At 43.9% G+C, this 23,399-nt stretch overlaps 1 protein-coding gene across 1 annotated transcript in view; it reads right to left on the reverse strand.

Moving 5' to 3' along the window:
* IGF1R (insulin-like growth factor 1 receptor) overlaps positions 1 to 23,399 on the reverse strand; it is a 382,740-nt gene that overhangs the window by 57,038 nt on the left and 302,303 nt on the right. The window contains exons 3-5 of the mRNA XM_006870698.1: positions 12,355 to 12,667; positions 8,036 to 8,184; positions 1,400 to 1,544 (exon numbers count right to left, since the gene is read on the reverse strand). Of these exons, the coding sequence (XP_006870760.1) occupies positions 1,400 to 1,544; positions 8,036 to 8,184; positions 12,355 to 12,667 (607 nt within the window). The remainder of the gene's footprint in view (positions 1 to 1,399; positions 1,545 to 8,035; positions 8,185 to 12,354; positions 12,668 to 23,399) is intronic.

Consider the following 23,399-nt stretch of genomic DNA (forward strand, 5'->3'; position numbering starts at 1 on the left):
GTATTTTGAGTGGCTTCCAACCTGAGGGGCTCATTTTCCAGCACTATATCCGACAATATTCTGGTGTTCCTTCATCATGTTTTAATAGTCAGTATTCTGGTGACATCTGACAGTGTTCAACTGCTAGTCATAACGTTTTCCGTGACTAAATATTCAGAAGTAGTCCAACTTTCCATCTTCCTTGTCTTTCTTAGTCTGGAAGCTCATCTGAAACCTGTCTACCATGGGTGACCCGGCTGGTATTCAAAATACTAATGGCATAGCAAGGCACCACAGTCCAGAAAGCTGACACTACAACATTCCCTAAGCACCAGATCCGATGGCAGCGCCCATGTTGACACACAGGGGACTGGAGTCACTCTCAGATAGGTCCAGGGTTGCCTTCTGGGATCTGCAGAAGAATGAACTTGTCCTCAAGCATCAGTGCGTCCAGCTGGTGGACAGTGTGATTTTCAAAGATGGACTGCAGAACTTCCCTCTCTCTTCAGCCCTATGAGATGGTGGAATTCTAAGACTTTAAGACTGACTAGGAATTAGCTGTAAAGAAACCCTGATGTGGTGACCTCAGGCCGTTGAGGCCAATAAGTCAGCAAGGACCACCTTTCCCATGCCATCCCCACCTGCCTTTTCCCACTGAATTATTTCCCCACATTCTCTTTATAGGAATATAGTCATTAATAGCTATCTCCTTTGATGTAACATGCTAGGGTTAAGTCAAACATGAGCTGTGTTTAAGCAGGCAGATACCAAGAGGAAAGTACATCTGGACTCACTCCTGAGAAGAAGGTGTGCCCACAGTAAACATTAGCTTTATGCTCCAGTGAAAAGCCTACAGTTACTTTAGAGCTCCTAGTACATGACACATCCCTGTAGAAGGGAAAATCCCACCAACAGTGTGAATCCTAGAAACAAATCTAAGAAATCCATTTTGTAAATCAAGATTTCTTTATCACAAAATGAGCTGTCAACACAAGTCCCAATCTCTTGTGTCCCAGTGCATTGGGCAAATCTGGACCAGTTGTGGTGCGTCTGGGGCCAGTGTACCCTGAGGTGGAAGAGGGGTATGGAACGGCACTTTCTCTGGGAGGTTAGTTTATCCACTGGGCTCCTATCACTTGGCAGAAAGGGCCATCAGTTAGACATGCAAACTTTGGCTGATGACCAACACAGTAAGATTGAAAACATACCAAACCGCCTAATGACAAAGAATCACAACTCTACAAAAGTCAGTGCACAAACAGGTGACCCCACAGGTCGTACCAGCTTCACCTACACATTTCTTTTCCTTCTATTGAAAAAAAAAGAAAACATGGATCTTCGCTGAGTAACGCAGAATTTTAAAGGCACACTGTTATTTTGTAAAACGGGAATGCCAGCTCATGGCATTTGGAACACTTACCCTTCCAGCTGCTCTTCTCCTAAAATTTGGCGAAGATTTTTCAGGAAGGACAAGGACACCAAGGCATGGGAATGGCGGATCTTCACATAGCCTGTCACGACTTCGATGAGCCCCATAAAGTTTTCCAGCTCTGAGGCAATGTTATCTAAATTAAGAAGGGGCAGTGTTACTAAGTGTTCACATAGACTCAGGGTGACAAACTCTATGTGTTTATTAACATTTTTTATTGTGGTAACTTTCTGAGTGTAAGTAAAACAGTATTGCTGTGGGTTAATGCGCTGAACTGCAAAGTTGGTTTGAACTACAAGGTTGCCCGTTCAAGCTCACCAGCTGCTCCTTGGGAACCTATACCAGGTCACTATGGGTTGAAACTGACTGGACACACTTAACAACAACTGGGGTTCCAGTTTACACCTGCACAAGTTTATTCCAAACAAAACATTTAAAAAGACGTTTCTGTGGTATGTGGATGGCTGCACACCAGTTCTCTCAATGTATACGTATCTTAGTTTTGTTTTTTATTGTTAAGTGCTGTTGGGTCGGATCCGACCCATAGCAACCCTATACAGGGTTTCTGAGGAGCGACTGGTGAGCTTGAACTGCCGACTTTGCAGTTCAAACGGCTTTGCAGTCTGGCGCATTAACCCACAGCGCCACGCTAGGACTCCTTAGTTTTGTTTGGATGCCTTCAAAACACAAGTCCCATCAAAGCACAGGTTTCCCAGGGGTTTCCAGGGTTAGTTAAACTCAATGCACAGAGGTCAGCTCAGAAACTTATGACAACTCTTGTTTTTCTTATTCCAAAGACATAATCTTGACAGTCTTTCTCTTAAGGACACAGGGCGATCACAGGGACTTATTAGGGAGAAGTTGCAGAAATGGAAAACAGCACGGGTAAGAAGCAAGGCCAGGAAAATTGCACTGGGATCATTTTGCCATCACGAGGCTGCACCGGCTCATTCTCTGATGGTAGCAAGGGCTGTCTACAAGAATTTTGTTGGGAAACCTTACCCATCCACTCTACAGCCCAAGCTTGCCCCTTCACACAATTTGAGCCCTTAAGGATGTCAAACTGTCATTTTGAATGTAGTGTAAATCAAGAGTGCAGAATTCTCCCAGAAAGGGTTGTTGTTGCTGTTAAGGACCTTCGAGTCGGTTCTGACCCATAGTGACCCTGCGTAGGGTTTCTGAGGAGCAGATGGTGAGCTTACACTGCTGACCTGGTGGTTCAAATAGTCCAGCACATGAACCCACAGCACCACCCCAGGATGCCACTTTTCCAGAAATGGTTAGAAAGCTGGGAACACCACCTTCCAATGAGGACAGACCTAGATGGAGGATAAATCAAGAAGCAACAGCTTCACACTTAATACTTTTGTTTAATTAAGTTTTGGTGTGGCTCTGTGGTGTGGCTTTGTGGGTTAATGCGTCAGACTGCAAAGCCATTTGAACTGCAAGGTCGGCGGTTCAAGCTCACCAGCTGCTCTTTGGAAGCCCTATACAAGGTTGCTATGGGTCAGAATTGACTCGACGGCATTTAACAACAACAACAACAACAACAACAACAACGAGTTTTAATGATGCTTTATGACTCCCCTTGTAGATGAAACAGAATATTTATCATTTAAGAATCTCCTCATCTACAGTTGAGTGTCATTAATTATGCTCACCCCATTGTTCAAGGGTCACGGGATCCATTTCCAAATCTCCACCACAGAAGCTCAGCATCCTTCACTCAAAGACATGTGCTTTTCTCCCTTCTCCCCGTCTCCTCTGGTAACCACTAGCAAACTCTGGTATCTGCACATTTGCCTACTTGAGGTATTTAATATAACTTGTTGTTGTTAAGTGTCGTGGAGTTGGTTCTTACTCATAGTGACCCTGTGTAGGGTCTCCAAGGAGTGGCTGGTGAATTTGAACTGCTGACCTTATGGTTCAAACCAACAATGCAGTTGAGTGCTTATCCTACAGCGCCATAAGGACCATACAATATCTGTCCGTTTGTGACTGACTTAGGCTAGCTACTCCACATAAAGTTTTCAAGGTTTGTATCTTAAAAAAAAACCCTTAAAACAAGGATGTGGGCGGGGAGACTGAGACGCTCAGGGTGGACCCTTTCTTAAAAGGCCTGCCTGTCTTTCCACACCAGTCCCAGACAAGGCATGAGGGCCAGAGGACAGACAGTTTCTGTGGGGCTGGGCGCTACTGTTTCCCAGGCTGATTAGCAGAATGCAGAATCATGGACGCCAGACTGCCAGTTAGCAAGGGCTGAGAAACCTAGGGACAGATCTTCTACCACAATCTGCCAACACACAGTACAGCCTCCATGGTGCACGATTGAAGCGACACCATTTTCTCCATCTCTTCACTGCTGTTGTCACCTTTCCATTCTAGTTTCTAAGGTACAGGAATCTATATTTAATGATTCCACCCTACCAAGAAAACACACCAAAATGTTAACAATGGCTATTGGAGGTGATCTAAAAATCCTTTTCTGTGTTTCTACATTCTCTCTCATGCACTTGCATTAGTTTCAAAACTAGAAGAGTTGGAAAAGTAGTTGTGAATGTATAGGCGAAAACAATATCAAAATAGCTTGTTTCTTTTCATCTTGTCGGGCCTATCTTTTTCTCACAGCCAGTGAAAAGTAAGCTTCGGTCCAACTTACGCCAAAATTATTATAAATCTAAAGAGGGCTTCAAAAAGTTCAGGGAAAGATTCCATTATTTTTTCAATCTATTTTTCCATGAACTTTTTGAAGTGCTCTCCTACTATAATGAATTGGGTATGGTTCAATTACTGGGATTTCACTGTGTGTAATTTCTGATGGTTTATGTAATGTTTTAAGGAGCTCTGATAGCAGATGGTAATGAGTTGAACTACTAACCTCAAGGTCAGCAGTTCAAAACTACCAGCTGTTCAACAGAAGAAAGATGAGGCTTTCTGCTCCTGTAAAGATTTATAGCCTCGGAAACCCTATGCAGGGTGGCTATGGGTTGGAATCGACTCCATGGCACTTAACAACAACAACATTTAATGTTTTATTTTGAATTGATACAGCCAGAAGAATAAAATGGTCTTCTCCTGGAGGGTTATAGAGTTCTTGGTGGCACAATTGTTCAAAGCTGGACATGTAACCCAAAAGGTCTGATGATCTGCTTCCAAAATGGCAGCCCCTTGAGGACCCCATTGGGCACACATGGGATTATCGTGAGTTAGAACTGACTTAACAACAAGACCCTATGCTTAATGTACACTTTAGTGGTCTTCCTAGAGGAAATGAGGAGAAATGCAAGGTATAAAGACTAAAGACAGTTTGCAGTTGCTGTTTCAAGGAAGAACTCTTTAATCTTGCGGGCAGGATGTATGCATTTTAGTCAACACCAGGTAAATGACTTTCCATGAGACATCCCATCTTACTAAATCTGACTAATTTCCTGTATTGGACTTAAACTGGGAGAGACTTTAAATCACAATGCATGAATATGTACCAATTCCTTCTCAAATTACACTTCTCCACAAATTCATTTTAGTTAATTATGGTGAAAATACACACAACAAAACATTCACCAATTCAACAAGGTTTGTTGTTGTTGTGAAGTGCTGTCGAGTCGGTTCTAACCCATAGCGACCCTGTATAGGGTTTGCAAGGAGCAGCTGGTGAGCTTGAACTACAGGATCTTGAAGTTCAAACAGCTTTGCAGTCTGGAGCATTAACCAACAGCGCCACCCCAGGACTCCACAAGTACCACACCATGAGTACAATTTTACCATCACTGGCTTTAGTGGTGGACAGGTAAATTTGAATAATAGTATTAACTGATCTTCCTTGTAGGAGTATGGCTATTGTCCTATCACAGACAGCACTGTACTTCAAGATAGGTCTTCAGATGCTCTTTATGATAATGAACGTGACACCATTCTTTTTTAATTTGTTGTTCCCATTATAGTAAATCATATAATTGTCAGATGCAAAAGGGCCAATGCCAGTGCATTTCAACTCACCAGTGCCTACGATGGAGTCCTGGTTTGGCCCTGTGGGTTAATGCACTGTACTACAAAGTTGGTAGTTCAAGCTCACCAGTCATTCCATGGAAACCCTATTCAGGGTCACTATGCATCGGACTCAACTCAATGGCACTTAACAACAACAACAATGCCTAGGTTATCAATGTTTATGTATTCTATTTCATTTTTTACAATTTACAGTTTTCCTAGATTCATACTTCATACATTTCGTGTTCTGATGATTAAAGGATGTTTATAGCTGTTTCTTTTCATTCTGAGTTGTGCCCCATCAGCAAAAGAAGGTACCAAACCTTTACTGTATTTGTATCGTCATGGTCAATTCTACTTTGAGGAGGCAGCTCTTCCCAGTTCAACCTGAGGGCTCCTCTTCTGACACTCTGACCTGACAGCGATCTGCTATTCCTAATGTTTCATTGGGGGAACATTCAGAAGTCGTTTATCTCTCCTCCTTCCTAGTCTATCTTAGTCTGGAAGCTCAGCTGAAAGGTGTCCACCCTGCTGGTCCCTAACATGCTAGTGGCATAGCCTCTATCATTACTGCCACACACAAGCCACCGCAGTCCAACCGGCAGGCGAGTGGTAGATTAAAGTCAGCAGTTGAAGTACACCAGCCGCTCTTTGGAAACTCTATACAGGGTCCCTATGAATCAGAACCGATCAGATGACACTAACAACAACAACAATATGTATAATTGGAGTCCTGGTGTGATGCTGTGCGTTAGTGCATTGGACTGCAAAGTCGATTTGAACAGCAAGGTCAGTGGTTCAAGCTCACTAGCTGCTGCTGCTCGGAAACCCTATATTGGGTCTCTGTGGGTCGAACCCAACCTGACAGCACATGACAACATATGTGTAATTCAGTGACTCTGGTTACATGTTTCATTTTGCATTATTGCAACCTTTCCCAAATGCCTCCACAACCACTAACTTACACTCAGTACCACTAAGCAGGATTGTCTCCTCCTCCTCCTCTCCACCCTTACTAACCACTGATCACCTTTGGTTTCCATAGGATGGGCTTGAGAAAGTTCCAGAAAAAAACTCCACCGTTTAATTCCACTTTTCCACAAACACTTTTAAGCCCCTCACACATCTGATTATTTCATATAATTGAAATTATACTGTATTTGTCTTTTTTGCAACTGGTTAAAATAAACTCTGTGTGATGTTTCCAAGATTCCTCGACAGATTACACTTTTATCTCTAGGGTTTCCTGTTTCTTTGTTGAGTGCTGCTGAGTCAGTGGATCTGAACTTCTAACCTTTTGGTTCAAACTGACCTTGCAGCCCAGTGCTTAGCCTACAGTGCTACACATCAGAATAGAAAATGGCAAAGGATTAGACACTAAAAAGGCATTTTCTAGGAAATGACAAAATTAAAAATAAATTAGGAATTCTATAGAAGTTAAAGAAAAAGAATAAAGTTTTAGAGGTAGTTTGAAGGTAAGATGGTCTAGCTGTGTGGAGACAAAATTACCTCCCTTTGGAAGGGTAGAGAGTGTTTTGACAAGAAAAAACTTGTTTCTGCCATCTATAAAACTTAAGAAGATAACATATACATTTAAAAATATTAAGTAAAATTAAATTTCACAATAAATAAGTCAGTCTTTTTTTTTTTTTAACTATAAAAGAAATTTCTTCAAAAAAAGATTTGTAAGTAATTCCTTTCCAATTCAAGGTCTTTCGACTCCATTTATGATAGCTTGAGAGACCACCAGTGCCTTGGTGGTCTCAGTGACAGAGGATTTAAGGCAAGAATAGTATTCATAACCCTTGTCAATTACAGGTCCGAAGGGTCAGTCTCACAGAATAAGAGATTAATGGGAAATGATTTACACAAATGCAATCTAAAAGCTAAGAGGATCGTTCACCAGGAATGCTGTCTGCTGTAAAAGGTGGTAATCCTGCAAGGGTGAGAATGGATCCCAAGATGGCACACACTTTCATCTCTTCAGCTCTCTGAAGTACAATGGGAGCCCAAGCCCTCTCTCGCACGTAACCAATCTTTACAGTGGTGGTCAGTCATGGTGGTATGGCTGTGTATCACCTGTAACTGCCCCGTTTAGGACTTCCCAGGCTGTAAATGTTTACAGGACCAGAAACATCTCCTAAGGAGCGACTGGTAGACTGAACTGCTGGCCTCATGGATAGCAGTTCAGTGTGTATTCCACTATGCTATCAGGGCTCCGTCAGGTATCATTAAACCCGTTCTTTACCCAATCACAGCATCATCCATGTAACCAAACTCGACTCAAAGATGTTTGGGTTTGGCTTCAGAGGAGGTCAGCCCAGCTGTAGCTCTGATCCATTTGTCTCATCCAGGATCTGTGTGTGTTAGGAAGTGCCTCTCCTTTGTAAGCTGTGATTAACTAAAGGAGCGGTGATCGTCTTTGTAGGACTAACTGTGTGCCAGTGGCTAGGAAGTAGAATGCCTTTAAAGGTGTTTTGTAATCATTGAGGAAAACCCCAAGGAGAGCCCTTGTGTATAAGGCATAACCCTCATATTGTGTTTCAGCCCCGCAGTTTAGTTGTGATTCAGGGATAGGGAAGTTACAACAAAAGCAAGCCCAGAGACCCAGGCATGTCTCCCAGTGGGTAAAATACTTACTGCCTCGCCGGATATTAATGAGCAGATTGCCCTTGAAGATGGTGCAACCTTGGAGCATTTGTGCAGAAGTTACAGAATCAATGGTCTTGGTTTTCTTCTCCTCCTCACAGACTTTGGGGCAAGGACCTTCACACGGGATGCAGTACATGCTGTTGAAGAGAAAGAACCAACCAAAACAGAGAATTGAGTCTGTCTCCTCATATTGAAAAATTGTAAGGTTATGGTCTTTAGTTGCTGGTTTTACAGGACACACTGCAAAAAGTAACCAGTTTGCAATTAGTGTTAAAGCATTCGTGTTGTCTGAGGGTGTCTCCATCCCCAAGCCTACTTGGGAGAATCCACACTGAACAACCAAAAGGAGAAAGTGCCTACAAAGGAAATACCCACTGCTTGTTTCCAGACAAGACCCATGATGCATCCTTGAGGGATGTGTGTATCATAGGTTGTCGACTGGGGAGTCAGCTGGTTCCACATGGGAGGAATTTCAGGCAGAAAGGAAACCCTGGAGGATCCCAAGGAAAACAGCTGCTTTTCTCATGGCGTGACCTCTGCTGGGCCCCCCTGGAGAGCCAATAGGGGCAGCGAAGGGATGGCGGCATCTCTCCCACCACCAGGAGCCCACGTCCTGAAGCCATTGCCCCATTGCAGGGTTCAAAAGGCATGTGGTAGGGACAGCACAGGTCCATGCTTTCCTTACCAAGGCATGACTCAAATGGTTTTCCTGACAGTGTTCTGCAGAAACTTGTAAATTGATCCAAGTACTGTTTTCTCTGCAAGATTTTCCATTACTTTGTAATAAGCTATTTCAAATGCCAGTCTCAATATGCCCCAAGCCACTGAGAGTCAAGGACAACTGAGTGGCGTACAAGGTGCAGAGGAGGGACTGGTACTTTTCCTGCTCACACTGCGTCATTGAGAGAAAGAGGGGACATTACGCTAAGTCACTCAAGGAGCTCTGGTAGCGTAGTGGTTACGTCTCAGGCTGTGAACCGCAAGGTCGGCAGTTCGAAACTACCAGCTGTTCTGTGGGAGAAAGATGAGGCTTTCTGTTCCTGTAAAGATTTACAGCCTCAGAAACCCTGTACAGGGTCACTGTGAGTCGGAACTGACTCCACGGCACATAACAACAACAATAACAACAACGCTAAGCCACTCCGAGCTGTTGAAACTGTTGGCTCTGTAGTTTACATGGAACAAAGATTAGAAAATTGTGTTGATTTCCAAACAAAGTGGACATTACAATTTTATGTGATGTGTGTGTAACAGAACAGTGAGCTAGAAGTGATGACATTTATGGTACTGTGGTTAGCTGACCTTTAAAACTTCATGAAGATTAGAAAACATTAGAGAAAATAGTGTCATTACGGTGCGGTGTTTGCGGTTAATGTGCTGGACTGCAAGGTCGGTGGTTTCGTTTACTAGTCACTCCTCAGAAACCCTATATGGGGTTGTTATGGATCGGAACCAACTCAACCACACTTAACAACAACATAGCTCTTTTTTATTAGAGTCTGTTTTTTGTTGTTGTTGTTTTCCCTCTAGAATACTTATTGGAAAATTAAGGCAAAGATGTAGGGCTTTGTTTTGCTTTATTTAAGAAAATTTCTCTGGCATTTTCCTATTACATGTTGGAAAAATGGGAGGAAAGATTTCCAAAGGTTCCAGCAAGCACCAGGTGTCCCAAAGGAAGGTGGATGTCCTTAGACACCATGCTCCGCATCCTCATTTATAGGGGGGTAGGGTCTTCTCCGCAGCATCCTGTCCTGGTCTTCTATTGTTTTTAATTGACCTACCTACTGGGTTATTCCCACATAGTCTCTTTAAAAACACTTCATTTTGAGATAATTATAGACTCACAAGAAATAGTAAAGATTAGGACAGGAGGTCACAGGTGCCTTCATCCAGTTCCTCCAATGCTTACAATAATAATAATGCAATCACCAGGGAACCGACTTTGTTACCATGTGTGTCATAGTTCTGGCATTCTGTCACACTGTAGATCTGTGCAACCCCCAGAGCAGCCATGGCCTGACCTCAAACACTGCCCCTCATAATCATATCCTTCCTTCTGCTATCCCTGATCCCTGGTAACCACTAGTCTCTTCTCTATCTTTATAATGAAAGAACGTTACACAAGAGAGTAAGACCGACGTGTCTTCTAAAATGAACCTTCTTTACTCAGCAATCTAATGCCATTGAGGCACCTCCATTTTGCATATCGGTAAGTCATTCTTTGTTATCCATGATGTGGACTTGTCAGATTCTGTCTAATCATTTACCCAGTGTAGGACATTGGGTTGTTTCCACTTTGGGGTCATTGCCAGTCAGCTGCTATGAACAGTCATGTTTAGGGTTTCGTGTGGATGTAAGTTTCCATGTGACTTCCACATGGAGCACGTTAGCCTGGACCTTAGCCTGGTTCTCCCACATGCATGGTGACAACTCTATCATTGGCCTGCCAGCCCAAGAGGGACCTTTCTGGGCTATGAAGTGTTTATATTTCCCCCCATTAATTTTTAATATACAATTTTTAAACCACGCATCTTTCTCAAAGTATCTAAGAGTAATTCAGCAGTTAAATGTTTTTCCAAGGAAATGCTCTGACTGTTAAGTTCCGACTCATAGTGATCCTGTGTAGGGTTTCTGAGGAGCAGCTGGTGGATTTGAACTACCAACTTTGTGGTTCGTAGTCCAGTGCTGATCCTACAGTGTCACACCAGGAGTCCCAGTGCTTTGATCAGATGCTTCCTCAAATTCATTCTCGAACCGAGAAGGCTTGTATAGTATAAACTTTAAAGTGAGCATCACATAGACCTTAAAGGCTGCCAGGGGGAAGATTTCCTGATGGTGTGATATTTAAGAGAAGAAAGGTACATCAATAGCTTTGAACAGACTCAAAGAATGGGCTGGAAGAAATGGCTCAATTCTCTTCTGTCATAGAAGAAACAATGTTGTTGTTGTTGTTGTTAAGTGCCATCGAGTCGGGTCCTACCCATAGCGACCCTGTACAGGGTTTCCAAGGGTGTAAATCTTTACGGGAGTAGAAAGCCTCATCTTTCTCCCGCGGAGCGGCTGGTAGTTTCGAACCGCTGACCCTAAGGTTCGCAGCCCGATTCGTAAGAAGAAACAAGAGCCCTGTGAAAAGACAGCATTTCTACTCTGCCTACTATTTGGGGAGCTGTGGAATGACTGACTGCTTCCAGACATCTTAGTAAACAGGCCCATAGGACACAGATGCTACCACACCAAGCTGAGGTACCGCTCCTCTGTCCCCATCCCACTCCCAGGAGGAACACAGCATGGTTGTGAGGTCCAAACTGTATACTGGCAAAGGCCTACCTGTTCTGAGACTTCAGGAAACATGACTAAAACTTGGTATACTACCTGGGGTGGAATATGTGGACTTGGTGGCTCATTGGAGTCCTTGGTTCAGTTATCATTTGGAAGTATTTACTTATTTCACTATTCCAATAGTTACAAAAACTAAAACCCCAGAAAGTTGCTGTGTGTATCTTACTGTCGCTAGGTAGATTCCAAGTTACGGTGACCCTGGGTGAGTAGAAGCGCTCCATAGGGCTTTCCACAAACAGAGGGTCAGGTCTGCCTTCTGAACGCTAAGTGTTCATGCTTGCAGGGACTACTGGTACGTATCTAATATAATGATAAAAATGTGAGTTTCATCTTTGACGGTGGCTGTGAAGGTAAGCGTGGCAGAAGCAATGTCTCCAAATGTTACAGCAGAAACAGAGCCCCTTTTATAAAGACTTACCTGAAATGCTGTGAACTTGATTTACAGATCTAGACCGCCACAAACCTCAGGCCAAAGTCTAACGGTAATTATATCTATGGAATCGTTATTCTAAAGAACCCAGCCGTGTAAGAGTCCCAGAGGCTGCTAGCCCCGAAGGAGACATCAGTCAGGCCTGCGTGGCTGAACTCACTTTTCTCAGAATTTCTCAGCTGCCATAGTAACAACAACCTAAACTTGACTTCTTTTGCTTCCAGAATGAACTTTTTTGTCCTAAAGTGTATTTCAACTCCTGCTGACCCAGGTGTGTCAGAAGAGAACTGTGCTTCCACGGGGCTTCCACTAGCTCATTTACCAACAGCAGACTGCCAGACCTTTCTTCCTTCTCTACCTGCTCAGCATCAGAAAGACTCCCACTGAGAAATGAGTGATGGCTGTGCAATTGAACTGGGCAGGGACCTGAAGTCAGGACTCCAGCATGAAGCCCACCGTGCTAGCCCTCTCAGAAGGAAGGAAACAGCATTCCTCCTGACAGCCACCAGAGTGACTGGGACTCCACTCCCACACTGACCTCTGGCTGCCGTTCCGGATGAAGCCCGAGGGACACTCCTGCATACATTCACCTTCATGGATCACAAAGCCCTCAGAGTCACTGCTTTCGGCATTGGGGATGTTGGCGCAGAAGTCCCGGTCCACACAGCGCCAGCCCTCAAACCTGTAGGTGTTGGGTGGGCAGGTGAGCAGGCAGGTGCCTGCATGGTAGTAGTGACGGCAGGCCACACAGGCCGTGGCGTTGTCAGGGGCACTGCAGCTGCCCAGGCACTCAGGGTGGCAGCATTCGTTGTTCTCGGAGCAGGCTCGCTTCCCACACGCGCTGGGGCACACTGTGGACAGAGGGGACAGGGTCAGACTCAGTTCTGGGTCTTCACGACCACCAGCACCAGATCACTCACTTGAGCAAGTAAAGAAAAACCAACAACTCCAAGCAAATCTCCAGGACAAACACGTACCCTCCGTACTTCCTCAGACTTGATGTTGGTCCTCTGTAGACCAGAGTCCAAGTTTCACCACGGCAGGGGGAACACTCGGGGCTTCAAGTCGGGAGACCAGTTTAAGTCTCGGCCCTGCATGTATTCATCCTTCGGTCTGAGTGGCTCTAACCCTTTCTCTTCTCATGTTTTAAATGGAGGGTGATCCTATTCACCTTGTTTGAGGACCATGTGGTAATGTGTAAGAACCACAGGGATTTGTGTTTGCAACAGTAACATCAGAGTTCTACCTCCCAGCTGAGAAATAAGCAATGATCCCAGCTGTCAGTTTCTTTATACTTGCTGATGTAGTAAATCATGGAGAAGTTACTATGACCGATGGTTCTAGTCTTAATACAGGATAAGTGGATGTGCAGGTGGACCATAGGTCATAGACACAAAAGCCCCTCCATGCTATCGTGAAGTGAGATCTGTATCCCCTAACCACAGAGCCACAGTTCATCTTCCAAACAGGGGAGCTGACGTTTATTGTCACCCCAGTCCTGCCATGATTATGCTCTGTGGAGTGCTGACTTTACTCACAGATCAAGTATAAACAACAAAACAGGGCAACTGACTCATATTATCTGTTTCCTACATGCTCTCAGAATTGGAAAGCAACACAAAATTATTAAAATATCTAGAAATTTACTCCAACATGCATTACTTAATGAAGGTCCTATTACTGTTTTTCTTAAAATAAAAATACATAATAGAAAAAAAATTAGATCACCGGTAATAAAAGAGGAGATAAAGAAAATACTGGCAGTAGCCCCCCCGCAGGCTTAGTAACTGGAACAACGCAAAGCTAAGACTTTTCCATCCCTCTATCTACTGATAAAGCCCCTTTTCTCACTTACAATTTAAATACAATGTGTGATAACATTATGAGTAATAGATGTTAATATCAAATAACTACTAGTACTGAACACTCAAGAATGTTTAAAAATGACAGAAAAATATCCCGAGGCACATGCTTGAAGTCAGTTACACCCAAATGCAAATGTTGGCATTTCAACAGGTAAAAGAAAAAGTAAGTGTGAAGCATCTTCATATTTTGCATTTCTGTCCCCTTCTCACTGTGCCCACTGCACAGTGATCCATTCAGGCCCCCAAAGAGGTGTTTAAACAGAAATGTGAGGTCAGTTCGTTTCTTAACTCAACCCAGACACAGGGCGGGCACATAGGGTTTTACTTCAGTCATGGGAGACACTTCAGAAAGCACATTAATGAAGCTGAAATTGGTATTGGCTAGCTGACCCTGAGTCAGTGTCCAACTGCCCACATAGGATGCTGCTTGATCTGGCGTCATGCTCCTGACTGGACCACTGTGGCCCACAGCATCTTCTTTGGTTTTCAGAAGACCATTAGGTCTTTCTTCCTCGTCCCACTTAAGTCTAAAAGCTGAGACACACAGTGTTCTGCATCATAGCGACAAGAACGCCTTTGCTGGCAGAGGGTGGCGGCTGCCCAAGGTGCACACTGATGGGAAATTGAACCCACATCTCCTACATAGAAAGTGAAAGCCAACTGACCCATGCCTGTCCTCATCCTTTTCACTACAGACAGAATAATTGCTTTTAAAGGGAGCAGAGAAAAGGTCCTGTATGTTAGATGATGCAAACAGCACCCAGACACATGGCACACCCTCTGGGGAACAGAACATGGTGCACCAGGGGCGGGGCGACTTGTTTTCTAGAGCAGACACTCCATCAGCAAGGGGCCACTGCAGGGGAAGCCAGCACTCACCTTCCTGGGCACTAGCCTGAGAGGATTCTGGGAGGTTGGCAGTGTACATGCCTCATCTCAATGTATATAAGTATTATTTGTGCTCAGCACTACTAAGGGATTTCTTGAGAAGCCCAGGGCAGTGTGTCTCACCAGCAGATGGATGGTTGCTTAATATGGATGCCAAAACTTAAAATTCGGCACTATACCTAAATCCCAATGATGGCACCACAGGGCAAAGGAAGGGAACCCCTTCCCTGCTTTGTTGAAGGAGGGGCAGACCTAGAGTGATCAAAGGCAGTGCTACCTTAAAACAATAAGATGAGAGGAAAGCTGATGCTGTTGAACCCTAACAAATATAGAGAGGAGAACGCATGTTGATTTTGCCTATGGGGTCCTTCTATGCTTCCGGAATTCTTACAATGACCAGCAATACAACAAAAGCATATCTAAATTGTAGGAAAAGTTAACATGTCCCACATCCACCACTGAAAAGGCTGCAATCACATAAAAACAAGACACAGCTTTTCAAAACTTGTTTTCTTCAGCTTTGTAGAGAGGAGAAAGTCACACACACCAGGCTTTGACTCTCCCTTCCCACAATCCTTATTAAACTCCTTTTAGGATTTAACACTTTTTTTGATGTTGTTTTGCTCTCTCCAGTAAGGTCTTTAAGAATCTTAAAGAAAAATTACTTGTAAAAGCCCATGTTAATAAAGCGCTCTACTGGATGAAAAAGGAAGATCCCTACCTCTTCACAAGGAACAACAACAAAACAAACCCGAGGGGTCACTAATCACACAACTTTTAAGTGTCTCAACAACTTTAAGCTCTCAGATACGAACTCAAATGTTAGTGGCTCGAATCTACCCAAAGATGCCTTGGAAGAAAGTCTTGAGGATCTGCTTTGAAAACTTGGCCAGTGAAAAGTCTACGGCGCACAGTTCTCCTCTGGCGCATGGGTCGCCGTGGGTCAGAATCAACTCAATGACAAATATTTCTTTGTTGTCTTTTAAGCCCAACTAATTGCTAAAGAATAGAAATAATTCATGGATGTTCAAGTAAAGTTCAGTTTCTGAATCAAAATACAAAGCAGCTGAAGTACAACTTAGTAAAGCACCAGTGATCCTTACAGAAGGTGGGCACCCTTCCTAATGGCATAAAGTGAATTGTACGTAAGTCCAAGTGCTCTAGAGAAACACATGGTCCAAAGGGTGTCTGGGTCTCGTGCCTGGCAAGAAGAGGAGTTGACCCCAGCAGCTACCACAGGGAGGGCAGCGGGAAGGACGAGTTGGAGTCCCAGCATACACTGTGGACCTATGGGGAGGGTAGCGGGAGGGACGAGTTGGAGTCCCAGTGCACACACTGGACCCACCTGACTACAGTGAGACAATGACAATGCTCCTTCACCAGCCCCTTGGCTGAACCCTCCAGACACAGCACAAGACTGCCTTCCTACTCAGGAGCAGCACCTGGTTCACCCACTGTTCTGAGACAGCATGTTGTTCCAGCTATTTTGGTTTCTGGAAGAGAAGGACTACCGGGCTCTTCTTAAGCTGCTTTTTACCAGGAAGAAATAAATCATTAGTCCAAGCACCTTTTTATCCCAGGGTACGGCTCAGTCAAAGGCTAAAATTCATGAAATCTCACACTCCGAACAAGGCTCAAGTTCCGGGCTATGTAAAGAAGATAATATGCAGTCCTTACAGCTTTCTTCACTTACTCAGTTATAACAAGTAGATGAACCCTGCAGGGCATTTCCCAGCACAAATCGGCACAGATGAGTCCCATCCCATTTGTTGACAATACTAAAGCAGCGGCCTCTCTCATGTGAGGACTTAGTTAGGACTCACTCCATTGGGCAAGACAATTACCTATGAATGACCAATGACCGTGCCCTCAGGAAACCACACAACCAAGTCCCAGGGCCACTCACAGAGACCCTATGGAGCAATTGCAAGGCTGTACACCTTTCTGGGAGCAGAAGGCCTCATTGTCCTCCCATGGGGGCACTGGTGGATTTGAACAGCTGACCCTGTAGTTGAAAGCCCAGTGTGTATCTCTTTAGGCCTCTGGGGCTCTTACTAACACAGGATTTACGTATAACTCACCCATTTAAAGTGAACAATTCTATATATGCACAGGATGTGCCAACATTACCATAATTGATATAAAAATATTTTCATTACCTCAAAAAGCAGTCACTCCTCATTTACCCCCACCAGTCCAATAACAGGAGTCCTGGTGTGGCGCTGTGGGTTATTTCACTGGACTGCAAGGTAGGTTTGAACTGTAGGGTCGGTGGTTCAATCTCACCAGCCACTCCTCAGAAACCCCATACAGGGTCATTATGAGTCAGAACCGATTCAATGGCACTAATACCAACATTCCAATAACAGGTAATCTCTAAGCTACCTTCTGGTTCATCCTGTTGTGGGTCCTTCATCGAGGTTGACGTTCACAATTCACAGGTGGTAAAATCAACGCTGTAGGCCTTTCTCTTAATGTGTGGTCATCAGAATCAAGGGTTCATTGGTGGCAGCTGGTGATGTGGGGCATTTGTACTAGAGAATCTAGTCACATTCTGGATTTATTTGAAAGAAAGAGAGGGTCTTGAGAGCACTATAAAATTGACTAAAAGCTGTCTTTTTTTGCATGTGTATCAGGGGATAAAGAGCAACAGTGATGTCTGCGAGGGAAGGCACCCACTCAGACCACTTTTCTGTGCTGAGCATTTGTCTAGGACAGGATAAACTTTACCAATGACTTCACCCTACATAGGAATGTCTGGTCAATGAAGTCTTTCAGAGCTGTGGATAAAATGTGGTAGACTTATTGTGGTGGTTGTTGTTACGTGCCATCGAGTTGGTACTGACTCATAGCGACCTTATGCACAGCTGAACGAAACACTGCCCGATACTGGACCAACCTCACTACTCTTGCCACGCTTGAGTCCATCGATGCTGCCACTTGGCCAATCCATCTCATTGGGGGTCTTCCTGTTTTTCTCTGACCCTCCACCTTACCAAACATGATGTCCTTCTCCAGTGACTGGTCCCTCCTGACAATATGTCCCAAGTATGAGAGATGAAGTTTGGCCATCTTAACCTCCAAGGAGCACTCTGGCTGCACTTCTTCCAAAACGGATCTGTTGGTTCTTTTGGCAACCCATTGGTACTTTCAATATTCTCCTCCAACACCATAACTCAAAAGCATCAATTCTTCTACGGTCTTCCTTATTCACTGCCCAGCTTTCACATGCATATGAGGTTATTGAAAATACCATATTTATTGTGGGTAGCATATATGTCACTTCAGGAACACAGTGTCTCCACTGCATAAACACTGGACTATGAACCACAGGGTCAGTGGTTCGAGTCCACCAACTGCTCACTGGGAATAAGATGAGGCTTTCTGCTACCTCAAAGATTCAGAGCCTCAGAAACCCTATAGAGGGTCTAAGAAATCAAATGACATATTGCATTAGGCAAATCTGCTGCACAGGAACTTTTTAAAGTGTTGAAGAGCAAAGGTGTCAGCTTGAGGACTAAGGTGCGCCTGACCCAAGCCATGATATTTTCAATAACCTCATATGGATGCGAAAGCTGGACAGTGAGTAAGGAAGACCATAGAAGAATTGATGCTTTTGAGTTATGGTGTTGGAGGAGAATATTGAAAGTGCCATGGGTTGCCAAAGGAACCAATAGATCCATTCTGGAAGAGGTGCAGCCGGAGTGGTCCTTGGAGGCCAGGATGGCCAAACTTCATCTCTCCTACTTGGGATATATTGTCAGGAGGGACCAGTCACTGGAGAAGGACATCATGTTTGGTAAGGTGAATGATCAAAGAAAAAGACTAAGACCCCCAACAAGATGGACTGGCCAAGTGGCAGCATCGATGGACTCAAGCTACAATTGTGAGGTTGGCCCAGGATCGGGCAGTGTTTCGTTCTACTGTGCATAGGGTGGCTGTGAGTCGGTACTGACTCGATGGCACTTAACAGCAACAACATCAACATGAGCCAGAACTGACTTTTTGACACCTGACAATAACAATATATACCTTCAAGGCTTGGGAAGATACTAATTTCTTGATTTTTTTTTTCTTTCCTAATTCTTAAATGCCACAATAGCTAAAAACTATATCACTGAAGAAATAAGGGGAAAGGAAATGAATAAAATGAAATATTAAGGAAGGGGAACGAGTTTGATTTCCCACTCTTGTTGTGGTTGTTGTTAAGTGCTGTCGAGTTGCTTCTGATCTCGTGACCCTGTACAGGGTTTCCAAGGAGTGGCTGGTGAGTTTGAGCTACCAACCTACAGAGCTACCAGATTCTCATAGATCAGATTACTCTTAATAGAAACAATCCTAATGTACTTTAAACTTGTCCAACAAATTGTTCCTTCTAAACCCATATTCAAAGTCCACAGAAAGATTTGGGAAAGGCAGAGGACACTAATGGGAAAAGATCAGGGGTAGATGTGGTGAGCAGATGGGGTCTTCACTGCTCCAGGGAGCTGTGACGAAGTCAGGAGAAGGTGGGCTTGTACACGTGGAGTCTCACGCTCACACAACAATCTCTTTTATACACAACTCACTGGATCTTCCTCAAAAAAGAAAAACCAGTTGCCACTGATTTCACTCCGACTCATGGTGGCCCTGGGCAGTTAGAGGGAATTGTGGGGGTTTTCAGAGGTAGAAGACCAGGTGGTTCTTCTGAGTGCCTGTTGGTGAGGGGACTCGAACAGCTGAGTGCATTTCCTATTTGTACCACGCAGGGACTCAAGACAGAAAAGAGGAAAAAACGAAAGAATGAGTAACTCTTGAAACTCTTCCTCAGCTCTGTGACTAGCAGACACGAAGACACCATTAGTACCGCCTGTCTCGGATGCTTAGATGGGCACGGTGGAAAATCTACTCTTTTCACACACTTAAAAATCATTCCAAGTTATTTTAAATTTGGAACTGTTTGTATATTCCTTATAAGTTTATAAAACTCACACTGTCCCTCCATGACTAACTGATGTGGAATTGAGAAAGCATGCTATATTTATAACTTGTCTGGTTGTTCATGCTTACAGCCCATGCTTCTCTGTCTGTCACTGGACACAGAGCTATAAAAGCATTATGGGCTCCTAAATGTTTCTGATTTTCTAACAAGGCAGGCCTGTGTCCCACAGGGACACATTGGGGGCTGTTCTGTTTGGGTGGGGGCCAACGCTGAGGGATAAGTCTCCAGCTTTCTGGTTTGAGTATCATCTCTTAAAATCGCTGGGGGGTCCATTTCTGGGCAATGACTTCTCTGATGGGTGTTGACCAAAGTATCAATGTCTTGACACTGTGTTTATTTCACAGACCCATTCACAACTCAGTGCTCTACAGCTGTGGTTGTCACCTTGCCACTTTTATTTAGGTAGAAACTGCATTTCCAAAAAGTGCAATGTTTCAATACATTCACACAAAATTCTTTCTCCAAATACAGTAACATTTATGTCAACTTAATTTAAGTGGGAGTCTCTGGGTGGTGCAAACAGTTAATATGCTTAGCCTCTAACTGAAAGGTTAGAGGTTCAAGGCCACCAGCAATCTACTTCTGAAAAATCAGCCATTGAAAGTGCTATGAAGCACAGTTCTACTCCAACACATGTGGGCCATCATGATTCAGCATCTACTGGACGGCAACTGAAAAGAATTGAAATGACTTCATAGAATACAACTTTTTGTAGGGAAACTCTTATTTAGACAACAGATTACAATGTTTTTGGTAAAATTTTGTTAATAACAACACAACTGTTTATCAGGAAACTGTGATAAATGTATAAAATATTGGTGAAAGTAGACTTTGACAGAACCTATGAAATTTAGATTTTCTGTGTACACCAGTACATATATCTTACATCTTGAACAGGAAGCGTCTTCATGGGAGCTGAATAAAACCCAAACCAAACACCCTGTCATCGAGTTGATACAAATCACAGCAAGTTGTATAGGGTTTCTGAGGCTGCCGATCTTTACGGGTGCCGAAAGCCTCATCTTTCTCCCACAGAGTGGTGGTAGATTTGAACTGCAGTCCTGTGCTTATCCTACATGCTGACTATACAACTAAAACCAGCTCCATCAAAGCTACCACCTTAGGAAGAAACTCACTTATTCAACGATCTCCCAGTTTTGCAAAAACACTTTCGGAAACCCTCCTTTGAAAAATGTATCCAGAAACACTATGGTCTTTGATACAGCCTCAAGAGTGGCAAATCCTGTAAAAAGGAAAAATTGCCTGGAACCCATTTACCTTTCCTTGCTAATGCCACACGGGGAAAGAGTGGTCTCATCTCAGTTCTGTGGTAATAGTGAGCTGCCTTTCTGCCCTTCTTTGCAATGTAACGTCTTGAGTTCATTTTCTTCTTGGAATCTTAAATTTTGACTATACATTTAAACTTACTTGTGCTCTTAAAGAAGTCTATGTTTTTTAAAGTGTGTTGTTGTTGTTAAGTGATACTGAGTCGATGTTGACTCATAACAACTCTGTGTAGGGTCTCCGATGAGTGTGAACCACCACAGTGTAGGGTCTCTGATGAGTGTGAACCACCACAGTGTAGGGTCTCCGATGAGTGTGAACCACCACAGTGTAGGGTTTCCGATGAGCGGCTGGTGAGTGTGAACCACCATAATGTAGTATTTAAACTTGTAGTTTTGAGCTCCTGGTATAGGATAAGCACTGGACCCACAAGGTTGGCAGTTTAAAGTCACCAGCTGCTCCTCAGAAACTCTGTTCAGGGTCGCTATGCGTTGGAATTGATTCCGGAGCACTAACAACATTGTAGAGTATTGGAGTCCTGGTGTGGTGCCGTAGGGTCAGCACTGGACTGCTAACCGCAGGTCAGCAGTTGAAACTCACCAGCTGCCCCTCGGAAATCCTACACAGTCACTATGAATTAGACAGCACTTAACAACATTTCAACACTGTCCCTTGAGAAACAAATGCCTTCCTTTAGAAATTCTGCTCCTTTTTCTAAGCGTGTGGGCATCCACAGCTGTCGTCTGTCACCTGGAAAGCTGTCCATCTACTACTTCCCATCCTTCCTCTCCCATGCTCTGGCTACGTCCTCATAGCACACTTTGAACTTGTAAACATTAATTTTAGAGCATATATCATACTAGAATGCACATTATTCTTTTCTATGATCAATTCTGATTGCTCCATCTCCTAACAGTAACATACTTTTACTGCTGTGTAGATATCACAGTAAAAAGTAAACTGTGTTAACCTAGGATGGCTGGGGAACAAAGTGTTCCAGATAATTTACATTCTGATTAACCAAATTACCACACAAACTTTAGAAGAACCGGTTTCTGGAGACCTGGTCCACAGAACAGCTACACAAAACAATACATGGAACTTACATTTAATCTAGCTGCTGATTCAAACACACCTGAGAAAAGTCTACACATTATTGTAAAGACTAGTAATTTTAAAAACCTGGGGTGGCGCTGGGGGCGAATGCGCCAGACTGTAAAGTCATTTGAACTGCAAATTCAGTGGTTCAAGCTCACCAGCTGCTCCTTGGAAACCCTATATAGGGTCGCTAAGGGTCACAATCGACTCGACGGGCACTTAAGGACAACAACAACAACAACTCTCCTATCAATCCTGTATCTATAATACAGGGTTAATACACTGGACTGCAGAGTCGGTTTGAACCACAAGGTGGGTGGTTGAAGCCTAACAAGCACTTCTCAGAAACATTATACAGAGTCATTATGAGTTGGAACCGACTGGATGACACTTAACAACAACAACTATGTATGTATATAGAGACATACATTACACACACACACACACACACACACACACACGCAGTCTAAAAGATTGATTTATGCATTGCTTCATTTGCTTGTTTGTGGGTGCTGTAGGTGGTAGACGTGGTAAAGCAATCTACCTGATAAAATCATATTGGCTTTGCCATGACAGATTACAAAGCGTTAGAAACCCTACTGTGCGATGTCAACCCAGTCACACCGGAAACACCCAACTCGGTATTTTGGAAAGGTAGATTGAAGGATTTAAAAGTTTTAAACTCTTCCTCCTGCCCCTGAAGCCTCACCCACACTAGCTGAGGTACTAGCTCATTGAATGGTGCAAATATATAATCACTTGACTACTAGCTATTCTGCTCTGAGAGGTCTCAGCCTTGACAGTCTTGTGGGGCAGTTCCACTCTGCACACCTGAGGTCACCGTGAGTCGGTTCTATCTATTAGTCAAACTACCTATTAGTTGAGGGCATGAGCAGCTTTTGTAAATGACAGGTACAGCTGAGCTCAAATGAACACCTGAAGAGCCAACACAGGCATGAAGCAGCTTCAACTACATGTTTCAGTTGTAAAGGCAAAAATCCTCAGTAAATGTCATATCCTAAACTCTGGAGGTGGGTTCACCAGCACATTCTGCTTTTTCAAATTAATCAGAACAAATTTGAGAGTAAAGTTTCATTTGCTCTCTGAACCACCTTTTGGTTTATTTGATGATTTTAGATTTCTTCCGGGGCATTAGAAGGTAAATGCTACTACTGAAGGCCCACCTACTGTTACCTGGAAATTGATGCAAAAGATGCCAACCTACCGTTCCCTCTGAAAAGGCAAGTGAGAAATCCAAGCGCTTCCCCTGGGAAGCTTGTCACCACCTCTGCATCATCACCCTGAAGCCCTGGCTGGACTGATGCCGAGAGAGCCCAGGGGCGTCCTAAGAAGGTTGCTTCCTTCCTTCCCACATGCACAGCCCTCACCCCGCCCCACACTCACTTTTCTACCTCCCAACATTATCTGTTAGATGTTACAGCATGATTTTCAGGGGCAACAGAATAT

The sequence above is a fragment of the Chrysochloris asiatica genome, unplaced genomic scaffold, assembly GCF_000296735.1.
Source record: "Chrysochloris asiatica unplaced genomic scaffold, ChrAsi1.0 scaffold00148, whole genome shotgun sequence".
NCBI classification, from domain to species: Eukaryota; Metazoa; Chordata; class Mammalia; order Afrosoricida; family Chrysochloridae; genus Chrysochloris; species Chrysochloris asiatica.